Below are 17,236 nucleotides of genomic sequence, written 5' to 3' on the forward strand. Positions count from 1 at the left end.
TCAATCTTCGTCGTCGGAAAGCGGACTCCGTTCGCGGTGGAAAAGGAGTACGCGACTTCCGGGACTCCCTGAATACTAAACGAGCGTAAAACGCAGCGTGTATTTATGAGCGAGCGCGAGAAACGCATAAATTTATGGACACTGCGGCACTCGCGGCACGCTACTGGCGAATTCGACATAAACGCATGGAATTATTATTTCGTCCGTTCGACTCGAAAGGCGAACCACGCTCCTCCTTTCAGAATTCACTGTTATTGCGATCGTTAATTCGAGAGATCGCGCTTATCATCGCGGCTTTCATAAAATCATCCGCGCCACTTACCTGGAAGTGCAGGATGATGGTCCATATCAGGCCGAGAGTGAGCTTCGGGTTACCGTCCACGATATCCTCCGCCCGGATGTTGACCAGCTTGATCTTCTTGTATCGTAAAAAATCGAGTGCCATCTGCACATTCTGCAGCATGTGAAAGCGCATTCGTCCCTTCTCCCTCGGCTGAAAAATACGAATCGGTTCATCGTTAATTACGGTAGATCGAGGACAATCATCGTCGTCAATTGTCGAGTTTAACGCTCGATACCGTCTTTCCCGACTATCTCGAATTTACGAAGCACCCACGCAAAGAAAAAAAGAAAAAAAAAAAAACAAGATAAAACTCGGCGGTAATTTAAATTTATTAAACCTTTTAAGAAGAAAATACGCGACTCTTGCTCGGATACTTAATTTCTCCTCGTCTTCAATAGTAATGAAATAATAATAAATTTAGATAGATCGCTTCGGGAGCTTCGCGAGAAGCGAGTACTCACAAGGCTCTCGCCGGAGAGCACTTCCAGCAAGGAGATGAGATTGTGGCCATCGCGTAGATCTTCGAACAAGTCCCCGACGTGTCTGCTCGCCTGCAACAAATTCCAAACGGGGCAAGTTAATTGCAGCTTTTCGCATCGAGACAAGCGACGCACACACACACACACACACACACACACACACACACACACTTGGCGACGTGGAAGAAAAAAAAAGAACATCAAAATGACTAACGTAGGAGGAAAAAAAAAGACCAAAGAGCCAAGTAGGAAGACAAGGATGCGTAAGGATATATCGGCGAGGTACTCAAGCGATTAGCCACGAATAGAAAATGGAAAAGCCAGCAGGAATGTCGAGAGTTAACGCATAATGTAAATAGCGAAAGCGTGAAACGCGACGTCGAACGTGTGCGAGTACCTTCGGCAGAATCATAGCTGCTATTTGCGGCGTGACGTAATAAAAATACGCGACATATCCGCGGATTATACTAAAAGTCCTGCAGCTCCGACGTATATATCAGATCGCGGCGATTCCATTTGTACGAAAGGTAAATGCGACGGTGGTATGGACTTAAACGAGAACCATATAAAATCATCGAGATGTTTGAAATGATTATTTCCGTTCGGCTTCAGACATCCGAATCCGATTACGCGCGCGAGTGTAAACGCATGCAAATTTACAGACCGGTTTTAAAAACACACACACATTAAGCCCGGCGCATTCTTTACCATATCGGTCGACCAATAGTCAACTCGAGCATGCACGTCATCTCGTGCAGGTGTTAGTCAGACAATGACGCGTTAATAACATAGAGGAGCACTCGTTATAAGAGGGACTCTTCCCGCGGGATCATCACAAGCACGTAAGCGTATCGCATTCTTTGCGCGCGTTTCCATACAAATTCCTTAAAAAAAATTCGTGGTCCTCGAAAGCTGGGGGGGGGGGGGGAGTGGGGATCTACGGTATAAACAAAACGATAAATCATGCATGTCGTCGCGGCTGATAACAAATGAGAACTATAAACTTACGGTAGGGGAACAGCATGGCTGATTGTTCACAAGGACGCACACGTGTAGGCACGTGTAAGTCTGAAAAAGACAGCAATGAGAACCGTCACCGTGGATTAGTAAAGGAATTAGTAAAGGAAAGCTTGCGTGGGCATGGGCGGATAATGATCTTTTTCGCAACTCAAAGCTGATGATTTTTAATTAAATAAAAAATTCCATTAACGTGATCACGTGGCGCGATCACACACATATTAAAAAGAAACTTTCTTTTTTCGCGCTTTCGTTATTTTCATGCTAAATGTTAATTAGAAAATGTTTTCGTGATACAAAATACAAAGTCGACATGCTCTCAAAATTAATTTTCATTAAAAATGGGATTTATCACATTCGGGATTCGCGTAAAAAAAAAAAAAAAGAAAAGTGAAGATTTATCCGCCCCTGCGCGCAAGCGCGTGCACTCGCGTGCGCCGCACACGTATGCACTCATGCGTGCGTCGCGTGTCCTGCACAGCCAGGTGAGTAAATGTCAAGCGATTGACAGAACAGCGCGTGATCCGCCGCCTCCCATCCGCATTTCGTAACCGTGACTAATTGCAGCAAGTCGCGTCTACGCGTCTTAAGAGATGATTTCGACGCGTTCCATTTTACGACATTGCGACACACTCGTTCCTTTCTATCGCGTGTGAATAGAATTAATAGTCGTTTGTCGAGAGAGAGAGAGAGAGAGAGAGAGAGAGAGAGAGAGACGGCCATTACGTTCGAACGTGTCGTAAAAATCTGCGAATATTGACGCGATTCAACCATAAACGTCGCAATGCGTTCACCATACGATAAAAATGTTATAAAAATGATAATCAAGCGGTGACTTTAAAATTCTAAAGAGAAAACCACGCCCCAATATGCAAGCAGTTTTTTTTTTGATCTGCAGATGTCGTAGGAATTTTTTATGAAATCGCTTATGTAAATGCGTAATTATTATGTATAAATTTAGATATTGCATATGTATAATTGTTTAGATATTATATAATATATGTATAATTGATATTATATAATAAATGTATAATCTTATACATTATTGCTTTTTATCAGGCGCAATACACATTCTTTCGAACGTAGTTCGCAAATACTTCTTATTTGAATTACATTAATTTGTTAATGATAATCCATAACAATTGCAATCTGTATACTCTTTCCATTAAGCCATGTAATAACAAATAAAACTACGCGACGAACATAATCCACAACCGTTCGCCACAACTGTTGGCGAGTTTCGTTCACTCAGAAATAATAAACAACCGACTTCGACAGTTTTAAGATCCTATAACTGGAAGTATTTCCGTACTTCTTTTATCCTAGCAATAAAGCAAGCAATAAAGTACATTCGCGCGCGAATTGTAAGATCTAACAGAAATACGTTTTGCATAATAAATCCGTAAGCTATAAAAAAATAGAAACACATTTTTTTATTTCTGTTTTTTATTTGCTAAAGATAATTCGATATGTAAGTTTTTTTAACTTCGCGCATAATCAATAGAGTTATAAAAAGGGAGGGTGTTACGGCGGAGTCCGATTACGAGCAAATCGTGAAAATTCGTAATTATTTTTGCGAAAAATATCACCTCAGGAACCGAACCTGGATCTCCCGCTTACGGGCAGGCATATCCTTTCGATTACAAAAGCATATGATGATATTTATCGCAATAACGTGTTTGGAACAACACATTAAATTCGATGTTACACACACACACACACACCACACACACGCACGCGCACACACACACGCGCGCGCGCGCGCGCGCGCGCGTTATTCTCAAATCCTCACGACCGATAAAAAAATGAAGATTTAAATAAAACAATTTATATCATATTACATTGTAATAATAATTTGCAATGTACGTATAGCTTCTTTTTCTTCTACTTTCATATAGACTTTTAGAGCCTGTTCTATTCTTACTCTTATATGCCTGTGGTGCGCATGTAAGATGATGCACGGGATATGATGCATATGAGACCTATATTTTAAACGCAAAATTTTTTTTAAGAGATTCTGTGGGCAAGGATACTCTCGTAGTTTGCCAGACTGTCGAGAGGAGACACGAGCATCTCTGGAGCTAGAACTCCCTCCACAAAAATAAAAAAAAAATGCACACATGCACAAATTAAGCGCTTTTTATGTGCTAATTATGTGCTCTAGTTCCGATTTTTGTGCTTGCGCGATTTAGCAAGAGCACATAATTAGCACATAAAAGGCACTTAATTTGTACATATATGTGTTTTTGATTTTTTGTGGGGAGGGAGGGGGATTAGCTTAAGAGAAGTGATACGAGCGTATGAAAATATTTTTGGTCCAGCCGGAAATCGAATCTGGGATCTCTAGAATATAGATCGTTTACAATGCGCCGTTTACTATGCGTTCGCTTTCATCACGCTTTATTCTTTTTTTATTCGTTTTTATTTAAATTTGTAAAATTATTATACTTTCTGATATAAACTGATATAAAAATAGATTTATATCAAATAAAATACTAGAGGAAATTCTCTCGTAAATATCACAATAAAAAAACACAATAAATAATTACAATTATGTACTCTGATTTTTAATGTAAAATAAGTATGTTTATTACATTTTTGTCGCATCGATAACAGCGCTCGACTCTTAATTGTCTTACATTTCGTTATTGCAAGATTTATACTTATTATCATAAAAAAAAAAAAAAAGATATGTACGAAGGGAAAGATATGTACGAAGACATTATTACGAAGATATATAAGCTATTATTAGCAATTATTATTCTATCTTTATAAAGCTCATAAAGTAAGTCTTCTAAAATTAGCTCTCCGGAGATAGATTGCTTTGTAATTAGTGTTCAATTGCCTTGCACAATATGATTGACTATGAGCTTCGCGATTAGTCACTTGCCATCACGTGCGGCAAGAAGTTTGAACTCTCTCTCTCGTTCTGTAGTTGCGAGTGGAGGGTCGGATATGCGGCATAAAGGGCAGGGCGAGAATGCATTGCTGCCGGAATGTCTTGTTCTCTGTCGCGTGACGCGGCTCCGTAATTCTTGACATGCCGTTTCGGCATGAATGCCACTTTGTCATAGAGGCATTAGAAACGCGGGAGAATAAGAAATAACAGACGGGACACGTAACGGTACGACGAATGCTTTTACGACGGTAATGAAAGTAATTATCTTAGCCGTTGCGAACTACGTTCGTAATTTACGTGTGCATTAAGAAAAGTTTACGGGGAATGCGCGACTTGTTGCAGCTAATAACCGCATATGAAAACTGACATATCGTCGCTCTATTATCATTGCGGTAACAATCCTCATTATTCCAAATTTGTCATTTATAATTAGAACAATTAGTATCACTCGCATAACGCTTCTTTTTAAGGATATGTCATACCTATTTTTATATAATTTTTATATTTATAACGAAAAAATTATTAAATTTACAGATTATTATTCTAAATTGCATTTAAAAATGATATAAGAAAATTGAACTGCGCTTTAGAATCTGGATTAAAAATTATTTAAATAAATAAGTAGAAGTGTGCTCTAAATGTGCTGCTGGAAATGTAATTAAAAAATAATAATAAAAATCTCAATTTTTTATATAAGTACTCTTAAGATTAAAGTTAAGTGTAAAGTTTCATTGTGATGCAGAAATTAATCGTTCTCGTTTCTGTAAATAAAAATTTAATTTTTATTTAGAACAATTAATCTCTGCATCGTAATAAAAATTTATATAAATTATCCTCAATATTTAAAATACTTACATAAAAAAAACTAAGATCTTTTTATGTAATTATTTCTTATTTAAATTATTTCTAGCATATTTCTACTTTATATTTAAATAATTTTTGCAGATTCTGCAAAACGCTGCAAAACTTTTTTATTACTTTTAAATGTAATCTAAAATTTATAATTTTTTCATTGTAAATAAAAATAGGCTTTTAATACACAAAATATCTGTAAATCCTTAAATCAGAAAATGTAATGTTAAATAAAACTATGAATCCTAAATCAGTTAAAACATTAAAACTGATGAACTTTTGTTCCATATTCCAAAAGAAATAATAGCCATAATGCATACCTTAACGTATTTCCAGTGCTGCAGGAAACATAAAAAAATGCAAGAAATCGATAACAATTGCAGTAACAATTTACATATAATTAGTTCAATCGCGTGGGAGGACACGGTGCGTTGAATACAGCGATCCATCCTTGGTCTTATCGTTACACATTAACATGCGATTATTATCATTATTTTTACAATGTAGATTATACGTTCATTTAAGTAATATTATTTTCAGATTTTTGTAACAGATTTTTATAACAAAAATGTTTCGTTGGCTTTACTATCGTGAATCGTTGGACTATCTGTTCACTCTGGCCTCGGTTTGCGCAGATCGTTCACTTCCGGTATACGTGATTTCACGAACACATGCAGTACAAAGTCCTGCAGCGCAAAACAACGAAATTGCTATTTACGAAGACCGATTCGCATAATTTATTGTGTATCAATGTAAAATAAGTTACAAAAAAAAATAGTTATATATTTTATTCCATATAAGAAAATATAATCTGTGTAAAATAAATTTTTCGAAATATATTTGACAGACAAGTTAATTCACATAATTCATAATTATCAGATAAATGTAACGATACATTTCTGCCTCTCTTATATCTATTAAGTAAATAAAGAACTATTTGATTTTATGAATAACAGTGCGCGTGTTCTTGCATCAACAAGCTTTCAATTTAAAGATCCTGCTATCAAATCAAAACATGACGGCGTGATGTGTCGGCGTATTGTGATTACGTAAGCACCGCGGATTCGTGCCGTGGATCAAAGACATACCCGATTGACGAGAGCGAACGCTAAAAACGGCTATAAAAGGTTCTTTTCTCCCTCTTCGATGCGACCTCCCTTTAGGGTCTACCCGCGTGCCCCGAACGATCGTGGCGGCGGCGCCCCGAAGAAGTTAAACGCTACCTACCACACCTGCCCTACAGCCCCACCTCTACCACCGGGCCGGAGGTGGTAAATCGGGAACGGCACTCTCGAAGAGGGTTTCCGAATAAGGTCAGGCTCGCAAGACCAAACGTGGGCGCGCGAAACCGAACGACCGTGGGTCGATACTGGTAACCGGCGATCGCGCAACGCGTAAATATCGTCGTTATTTTTATGGTACCCGGTATGTCGCGAAATTGACCATTTTGAAATTTCGAGAGACGCCAATGGATTCAGTTTTCCCAAACTCCGCACGCATCTTCTCCCGAGGTTCTTGCATCCTCTCCCTAGACAGGTTCTTGCAACCTTCTATATAGATCTCTTCAATCAATTCGAAGTCGATTTTTTCCTCGGCAAATATATCAGAGCACACACAGATAATGCTTTTTTTGCGAATATTTAGCAATTGAAGATAAAAGTCGGTCGGTAAATTCGTGTGCAAAAATCTTTCTCCAATGTTCTCCAAATAGACCGAACCGACGAGTCACGAAAGAGAGGCTTGAGCAAATAACCGACGAACGCATAACTTCGTGATACCTTGACCCTGTAGTCGTATTCGTTGCACTGAGAGAGACCGCCCGCACTCGATCGCACGTATCAACAATAGAACGTTATGTCGGACAAAGATGCACGTGATACACGAGCCAATGTGGAAGGCCGCGATCATTAAAACGCCATTCACACGGAGCGCGCTTAATGCTCGCAGGTATTATACTTCGCTCAACGAGAATACAGACGTTTGTTCCTTTTCATTGCGATGACCTTCCTCGAGCGCTGATTTCAGACTGAGGAAAGATATCATCGCCAAATTGGTTGAAGAATCGCAAAAGACGCTTTGTTAAATCCGAGGTTTATTCTTTCAAATTTTTTCACACGATTGAGAAATTTTTTCAAGGAGATCTGCCTGCCTGCTTTGGAGTTTCGAACAATTTCTCAACAATTTATCGATACTCAAACTGACAAAGCCAAAGATGAAAAAATTCTGATAATCTTTTAAATAAGGAATTTTTTGAGAAAAAAATCTTTTTGTTCCAAAACTCTAATACTTTTCTAAATATCATCTTGAGACTTGAGACTAAAAATCGTTAAAATTCAAATTGATTCTGGTAAGAAATCATGATTAAGATGAACAAAAAATAGCTTCGAATAGCTTCATAACTTCGAATTTTCATTTTTTACAATTAATGATTGAAATCGTTCCCGAGACTAATTAGGAACCCTAAAATTCTTAGAGCAGGTGTCGGAATTGTATCCAAGTTGTGAAAATGTGTGTGTGTGTGTTTTGTGTGTGTGTGTGTGTGTGTGTGTGTGAGCGTGCCGTGCGCGCGAGTTGCAAACTTTGGGCAGAAATTATCCCGTTTTATCCGCGACCGATGAAAGAAGCGCGTAACGAGAGTGAAGCGAGGAATGAGAAACGGTGGGCAGGAAACGGCACGACAGAACGATGCCAGTTTACGATAATTATACGTCGACGGGACAACTCCACCCGTATACGGCCGTGATTCGAACCATTCCTGGAGCCGCCTGCCTCGCGGCGCGGCTCGACTCGAGTCGACTCGACTCGACTCGACTCGACTCGACTCGACTCGACTCAACTCAACTCGATGCGGCTCCACCGTGACGGATGAATCATTGTCTGTATTAAGTCCTGACTGACATATGCGCGGTGCATACCATCGAACGAAAGCGGGCACGGTCTCGCCCCGTGTCATGAATTTTCTCTCTTCACTTAAATGTAATTGATGAGTTAATTGAATATTTATGCGTACATAGATTGGTTTGGATTTACTGACAAAAATGTACACAAACACAGCTTCTTAAAATAATTAAGCGATACTCTTCATCGGCATTAAATCTCGTTAAAAACTTTGGAAAAGTAATTCAATATCAATTATTTCTAAATGATTTCTAATGATAAAAAGATACCAACGAATAATTATAAAGCATTTTGTGTAATCTTAATATTATTTACGTAAATAAATAATTAAAAATAATCTATGGCACGTAGTTCGCGATACAAGCAAATTCCGTTCCGAATTTATATATATAAATTCAATTAAAAATGAAAAATTATAGGCTCCAATCTCGCCGAGCGATGTCATTTATTATCTTATTGTTTAAAAATAATCCGCTTATTATCTCAAAGATTTCTTCGATGAAGCGTTTCACCGTTAAGTTCACCATCAAATCTTATCACTTGCTACGCGGCAATTGATTCTCAATTGTATAACGGTGTCCTCCTCATCAAGTTTATCTGCGACACGATCGATCTGGAAACATTTAGCAAGAACTTTGCATTTAACAATGATTCATACGGCCGACGTGGTATAAAATTACACGACGGTAATACGACGCTTCATACATATTTTATCACCACGTGAGAAAATGATCTATCTCGACGCATCGCCGAATGCGCGAATGTTCACGTTTTCTCAGCATTGTTCGGCGGTATGCAAATATTCGCCGCGAAAACCCCGGCAACGGCCGCAACGGCTGTCAAAGTGCGGACGCGCACTTGATGGAGTCCCTCACGGCGGAGAATCTCCAGCCGCATGGCACAGCTCGCTCGATTACTCACGCTCGCTCGAAGACGTGCAACGCGGCGTGCAACGGCCGGGCGGACGAGCGGTCCCTTATCGAGAAGCATTTGACCGCGTTCTTATCCCGGACATAAGTGTACACACGACGAAGATGACGACGACGACGACGACGACGACGACAGCAGCAGCGTCCGCGGCGGCGGCGGCATGCCGAGAATCAAAGCTCACCGGTATTTTCGCTCTCTCACACGATCGATAGATATCTCTAGCTTTCGCCACTCGACGATAATCCTTATCAGCTGACGGCGTCTTTTATCTCGCGGAAAAACAGATTCGATCGTGTTCGCGTCGCGTTTCTTTCTCTGGCGCGGGGCGGTGCCGGTTTCCGAGGGACCGAGCGTTTTGGGGGGAGAACCAAAGACCGTGTCATCTTATCGTGTCATCGACGATTTGTCGCTCGAGATTTTTCTTTCGATCGCGTCGCCCACGTATCGCGACTCCTCAATCCCCCGCTGCCTTCTATAGTCGTGCTAATAGTCGCGCGCGCGCGCGTGCGCGCGCGCGCACGAGCGACAAGATACTTTCGACCCACGTGCGTGCCACATACGCAACACGGGGGCCGCGATATCGGGACCGTGATTGCGCAATGAGAGTTTGCGTATTTTTACGCGGCGATTCGCGCACGCGAGACGCCTACTTGCGCATACGGCGTTTGTTAAAAGTGGGGAGGCGCGAAAAGGCGCGACGAGTCCGATCGATCCTTTCGAAAGTCTCGAGGGGAGGGGGGGGGGGGGACGGAATGGGATCGTCGGGCCCCATCGGCGTTCCCGTGGAAACTCGCGTTCGTATTGCGTACATTTGCCCGACGCAAACCTCGTTTGCCGCGCTACTAACGCGTTTCCTACTTCCAGCGATTTAACGCTTTCGCGGCGCATTGTTCGCCGGCGATCGTTTCGATTTAACAGCACGCTCGCCGGCGTCATGCCGGTCGTCTTTCGCGCAGTTTCGCAGATTTACGTGCTTCGCAGGATACTTCGACGACGAATAAATTTGTCTTCTTCGATCGAGTAAAAATAATCGGAATAGAGATAAATTTTCTCGCGCGCCGTGCCTTTTTTTGCGCGGATCGCGCGAATTTACGCGAGTCGTAAATCTTTCGACGAAGACAATTTACTGCTCTGTGCGTGAAATGACAATCCGCCTCCGTAAGTAATTTCGTCACAGTTACGCGGGCATAGGACGAGGAGCCCGCGAATGAACAAAGCATACCATTATGTGTCATCACGCACAAATTTGAGATTTGTTTACCGAAGAAATGGACGTAAAATTATAACGATAAGACCAAGGCGAAAGGCCAAATTTAATAATAACCTTAGTTAAACCTGGAATGTCACACAATTCTGTCAATTTAGACCCTTAACCACTACGCGCTGTTCAGAAACTGTCTTTATTTTATAAACATGATTGAATTATGTACATGAAGAGAACTTCAAATTAGAAGAACATCAAACATTTTTGCGATGTTATCATGTTTAAGTGTCTCACATAATAATTTGGACGGTCCAACAAAATTATTAGGTAAAACACTTAAACATGATAACACTACAAAAATTTTTGATCTTCTAATTTGAACATCGTATATAAAAATGTTAAAGAATCAAGAAAATTATTTTCAGATTAATTGTTGGCAAATCTAAAAATTTGGCCAGATACAAATCTGAAAATAATTTTGTTAGACTATTCAAATTATATAGGACGCTTAAAAATAATAATACTGCAAAAATTTTTGATCCTCTAATTTGAACGTCATGTATAATAATTTTAAAGAATCAACAAAATTATTTTTAAATTAGTATTTGGCCAAATTCTTAAATTTACCTGCAAAAGTGTTCTTTCCGTGTACGTACTAAGATTAATTGACCACCTGTTTGAAATGCATGCAAACTATCAAGATAGAAAAATAATTTTTTGACGTGCAATTCATAATTATCTTGGAATGCATCCTATGATTCATTTCAGATTCTATCTGTTTGTATTTTTCCAATAAGGAATATACTTTGTAGACGATAGTGTCGAACCAATTAAAACGATTAGCGCGATTAAGATTCGCGCGAATTGGAAAAACGCCGCGGGATAATAAAGTCAAGTCGTGAGAATCCGTCAACTCGAGAAGCGGTCTCACCTTTTTCAAATGCTTGTTCACCCACTTCGTGAAGGTCTTCTTCTGTATGGCGTCTCGTTCGTCTGCGAACACACAGAAAGAACAGAAATATTAGAAACATAAACATTTCCCTCGGCGGCTACTGCGTTATGACGGTGCAACGCTGCTGAGGTAATAACGCGTCGCATTATGCACCTGTAGCCGCTCGTAGCCAATGCAAATATAAAATATCCCTTGTAACATTAGCGTATTGTAAACAATTCGTGTTGTATTCCATTATCATAATTGCTACTACATTTATGCAACAAGCGTAGCCTCGTACGATGTCATGCTGCGCAAACGTAACGAACGCGCGACGGCACTGTAGACAGTGCACGTACTATAGATGATACATGTCTATTGTCATCAACACGGCCACGATATAGATTACCGTGACAATTGAATTTCGCAATTCGTCGCACCGATATATAGCTATTACGATGGTATAGTTGTTACATTATCTCGCGGCGATGTAACGTTATGCATACTAGGCTTGAGCGAGGTGACAGCGAGGGACGTGTCATGACGCAATGCCACCTGGAAATGGGCCTTTAAAGATGGTCGAGGTCATGGTATATAACGAAACCAAAGTCGCAGGCAACCGGATCAGGTCAAGTCGGATGAGGTCAAGCAGGTAGAATAGGTAGGTGCGAGCGAGCGAGCGAGCGAATGAGCGAATGAACGGAAGGTCGGACGGCTTGGCAAGCTGCTCCGATCGGTTTGGCATGCGAGGCACAAAAATCCGGACGATGGATCGCGTGAATAAAAAGAGCCGAAGTCCACTTTGGGGCAATTCGCAACAAAACGAGACAAAATTGGAGGCAAAATCCCATCTTCCGTCAGTTCCCTTTTATCGCACCGTAAACAGAATTACAAGCGAGATTTGAATCTGTTCGAGTTTCGTTTTATCGATGCGTCTCGTATCGAACAACTGTATCTCGTGTAATTCGTCATGAAATTATCATTCAAGACCTTCTGTTTTATCATCGACGTGACGCAACGGCCGGGATCGCAAGGACGCCAACGTCAAGTCCGGGGATTTTTTTTTACGAATTAATGACGTGGTTTTGTAACATAATCACGATTATTGAAGAACGAATGAGTAATCTTAAATAACATCCCTGAAATTACGGGACGGACGATTCATATCGAGATGTCGAAACGTGTGTACGATGTGAATTAAGACGTATACGTTGACTGGAAGAATAATAGGGCATCTCACTGATTTGCAATTCGAGCACTGATTTCAAGGGCCTATCGTTCTGGTGGAACAAATCGAAAATCGTAGAAAGAGTAGCACGTATTAGGACGTGAGATTAATTAGAAACCACCATTATAAATCATTTATCTGCGAGCGTAATCGCGGAATATTAGCGTAGAGATTTATCGATGCTCGCAATTTACAATCTAGCTAGTGATTTATAACGCATACTTGACACTTCATCATCATCATCATCATCATCATCATCATCATCATCACCATCATCCTACTGAAAAGTTAATGCCACTCGAGCGCCGGTATCATCGACCGATACCGTTTAAAAGGTCGACAAGCCGACGGTAAGTGTCAGCCTAACACCGCCAGACGATACAAAATAAGAGGTAAGGAAAGAGATATACTCGGTAGCACTTCTCTAGATTTAGAAATATCTCGAGTGGCCCGCCCTGTGAACGATCACATTTCCCGAGTGCGCCTGTCGCTCTCGTGAGAGAATCGCGATCAAATATTTTAATGAACGCGCGTAACGCGTTCAACGACTTCTGTGTTATTCGAATCACGACAAGAAAGAAAATATGCAATGAAAAAAAAATTCAATATAATATTGTTTATCTATAAAAAATGCATTTAGAAATAATGTTAAATGTATCATTATGTATTATTGTATAGAGAGCCGCTACGTTATGCAAATTAGTGCACGGTGACTCCAATTTTTGAAGTGTTCTTTTCGGGATGGTATAGAAATCTCGCGTGACAAGTATGTATCGGAAACTTTGTTTAGTATGGAAAGTTCATTAATGTCTTATACTCACGCATATGCGCGTGGCTTAAACTTTACGAACTTTAGCTTACGCTAAATCACACATTCCATTCTACTCTGCGAACCGAGCATTTGTTCTTCGTAGATTATCTCTCGCCTCGTTGTTGGGCCCAACTTTGGCCCAGTTTGAACAACTTGCCGCCAACAATTCGAAATAACTGCATCGAATAACAATCGTTTAAGCGGCAATTAACGAGTAATATGCAAAGACTGCGTTCCGTCCGTGACCTTATTTTTAATAATGAATTGTCTTGTGAATTTAAAGTCACTTCTCTTCGATTAAAAATCTAGATAGAAGAACTTTCAATTATAATAATTTTGATAAAAGAAAAATGGATAAATGCTGCTTTGTTCTACTTATTTATTGATCTTGATGCATATACCGTATCTTTTATTATCTTACCCGTATGAAACAATTATACATTAATGTGTATCAATCAAGAAAAATATAGGAAAAAATATCTTGTTTAAAAAAAAATACAGAAATTCTTAGTCTCTACATAGAAAAAAAATTAATTTGAAATCAATATAAATATTCTCATATATAAACAAGAATATTATAAGCTTCTAAAAAATTTAGTGATTTTTAGCGATTTGAGTGAATTTATATTTATACAAATATTATTTTTGTTCAACTCACGCACAAGACTAAAAATCTTCTATAGGAAAATCATAATATTCTTGGTTTAGTATTTATCTTGATTAAGGCTAATTTTCTTTTCTCTGTGTACATATCCTATTAATTCTACGATAATAGATTTACATTCTCTATACTTGGATAATCCTTTAACATTTTAAGCTTAATTGATAGTTGAAGACAGAATTGATTGAGAGATGATCTAATCTGTTACGTCTTGTGGAACAAGCTCCAGCGTAATCAGCAGGTTAAATCAGTCCCATTGGTAAGAATAAATACAGTCACGATCACAGCAAGCGTTTCTTATCTATAGGATCTAATCCCGACAAACAATTCTTTGGTCGTGGTCGACTGGTCAAATTATCAGACGGAGTTATAAATCTCACACGAAACGCGAAAGAGAAGTGCTCAAGTCCTCAACGTTCGCAGCCGATATTTTGAATGTTAGGAAAGAGTCTAAACTCGCGATGGACAGCTTTCGATCTCTCTAATAGCCGTGCCACAGAGATCTATTACTGATCACGAGCTAATGTAATTTCGGAGAATCCAATTCCCGATGCCATAACTACGCCGAACTATCGCTAAGCGATAGCTTCGCGTGAATTGAATCGGATGTTAATTGACATGACCTTACTGGCTCATCTTTGCCAATCCACGCCGGTGGACTATCGTAGTTTCGTAATCAAATCGTCAAAAAATTTTATTGTGATTGACAAAAAATTACAAGGTGACAAATTACGCGCGATATTCAATTAAAATAATTTCGGCGATAGATGATGAATACGTTTCTCAAATCTTTGATACAACAGACGTATACATGAATATCTGCCGATTATATTTACATTTAAATTACATAATTATTATAATAAGGCTTCTTCGAAAAGTAATAAATATCATTTTTTCCAATAAAAATAAATACGTTTAATATATCTTAGGTCTTTCAGACATCTTCTATATAAAGATATAATTTCTATATAAAGACATAAACGCATCGATGGGAGAAGAGAGTCATGAACTAATCCCGAAGAAATGTGCATAAATTAACGCACACTTTCTTCAGTAAGTCCTCGTTAGCTGATACGAATGCTGGAATGTGGAAACTCTGAGAACAGTAACCGACATTGCAGGGACTAAAGATAAACGTCAATGAACGTATTCATTAGTTTACTTCTTCCGGAAGTTCTCGGCTGTAATTTAAGCGATCCTTTTGGAATTTAAAATGGTAACATTGTCCGCTTATCTCAAATATTCGACGAATGACGGTTCATTAGATTACTTGAATGACAAATTTCACTGTTTTATTTTACATAATTATTATATCCTGACTTTGATATACGATTCTAACCTAACAATGTCTTCGATAAAAATAGTATTACATTTTTTTTATTTTTTTCATCCCCGGTACTTTAATTTAAAAATTTAGAATCTTGCATTTGTCCCGAACATAAGTTATTTTATTTTTCCAGTATTTTAATTAAAAAAATTTAGAAACCTTGTACTTTAATTAATTTGCGAACAAAAATTATCTTAATTTTCAGTGATTCATTAAAATTTTTCACTTGCCAGTACTCTCGAACGTAAGTTCTATTTTCATTTTCTATCCGTGCAATTAAAATTCATCGAGCGAATTTATCGTTTGAGGAAAAGAAGTGACGAAAGAGGATCGCCTCGCGATCATGATCGACATGATCTTCGGCTGGTGTATCTATATCTCGTGTACCTCATTTGTGAGCAACGACGCGCGTGTTTTACGCTTCCGTTATTAATCGCCGCGCTCAAGTTCCTGCGCGCTCATGCAAGAGGAGATCGTAACGCGCGGATGAGAGACTCTCGATTTCATAACGCGCATCCTTCGCTCCGTCGGCTCCGTCAAAAGGATTCAAAAGAGACGAAAACGCACGGCACGACACGACACGATACGATACGATATCGCCAACAACGGCGATAACGGCGACGTAACGGCCGCGTCACGTCGGATCGAATTACTCTATGCCGGACGCGATGTCGGTAATTACGATTAAATTAGCGATCACTCCCGGCACGGCGAACGACACGACGCTGACGTCATTCGTACGAGCCTTCCGGCCGTTTACTTTTGCGCTTAGTGAAAAGCAACTAACTGGGCGTATGCGAGCCGCGCAATGCGCAATCTCTGCCGAGTGGGCAGAGATTATGAAAAACGACATGCCATTGTTTATTGTTTGTCTACTTGGCGCAATTGTAAAATGGTGGGCCGCGAGATGGGACACCGGATCCGCGAATTTTGTAATTTTTCTTCAATCATAGAGATGATTATAAAAGTTGAGAGACACTAAAGTCTAAGTAGACAAACGATAAAAGAGTACCGCTACTTTCCGTTATCTGTCTTCTTATGTTGTGTATACCAGGCGATAGTTTGGATATTCTGCACGTAGACTACACTCGACACTGTTAAAAAGGCGAGAAAAAGCGACACTCATAAGTCAAACATTTATCAAACAAACGCCGTCGCGAGGGTAACTCAAACCTTTCAGACGCGTATCGCGCGCGCGTGTTGCACACAAGCATCGGTGGAACAATTTTAATTGCCAAGTTAGTGAAAATCAATATCACATCACGTGTGTGAGTAAATTTGCAATCTGCAAACGGCAAGCAAATGCATTACGTATTTAAATATACGATTAACAATATTTATGTGCGGTTTTAATATACACATAAAAATTGTGTTGAGCTACAACAATTATAAAATTTAAATATTTAACAAATAACTGAATATTTATATCGATATCAATTTGAAGGAGAGAATATACACATTTATAGATTTGTGCGTGCGATTTATATTCATATTTATGAATTAATATCTTTTTTTATTTTTTGTCGATAAAGACATCATCATAAATATTTACTTCAATAGCAAATTTTAAATTATATAGTCGTTTAAGGAACCGTAATTATATAGCCTTTTTCAGGTATCCATTTTTAAATCAGTCGAGAATATTGAAATTAGCAT

The 17,236-nt window shown here is 39.3% G+C and overlaps 2 protein-coding genes across 37 annotated transcripts in view; one reads left to right on the plus strand and one right to left on the minus strand.

Moving 5' to 3' along the window:
• shot (dystonin-like protein short stop) overlaps positions 1-17,236 on the minus strand; it is a 106,084-nt gene that overhangs the window by 66,341 nt on the left and 22,507 nt on the right. For 24 of the 36 annotated variants that reach the window (XM_089081682.1, XM_089081696.1, XM_089081675.1 and 21 more), the window contains 5 exons: positions 11,554-11,615; positions 5,911-5,928; positions 1,831-1,890; positions 805-894; positions 323-493 (listed from right to left, as the gene is read on the minus strand). In XM_089081682.1, the coding sequence (XP_088937808.1) occupies positions 323-493; positions 805-894; positions 1,831-1,890; positions 5,911-5,928; positions 11,554-11,615 (401 nt within the window). The remainder of the gene's footprint in view (positions 1-322; positions 494-804; positions 895-1,830; positions 1,891-5,910; positions 5,929-11,553; positions 11,616-17,236) is intronic. The other 12 variants (XM_089081684.1, XM_089081690.1, XM_089081683.1 and 9 more) reach the window with 3 other exon arrangements.
• The window catches only part of LOC105426286 (venom serine protease 34), a 37,098-nt gene continuing 31,507 nt past the window's right edge, over positions 11,646-17,236 (plus strand). The window contains exon 1 of the mRNA XM_089081708.1: positions 11,646-12,214. The gene's annotated coding sequence lies outside the window, so the exon portion shown is untranslated. The remainder of the gene's footprint in view (positions 12,215-17,236) is intronic.

Source organism: Pogonomyrmex barbatus, unplaced genomic scaffold, assembly GCF_055798465.1.
Source record: "Pogonomyrmex barbatus isolate J1 unplaced genomic scaffold, ASM5579846v1 scaffold5, whole genome shotgun sequence".
NCBI lineage: Eukaryota > Metazoa > Arthropoda > Insecta > Hymenoptera > Formicidae > Pogonomyrmex > Pogonomyrmex barbatus.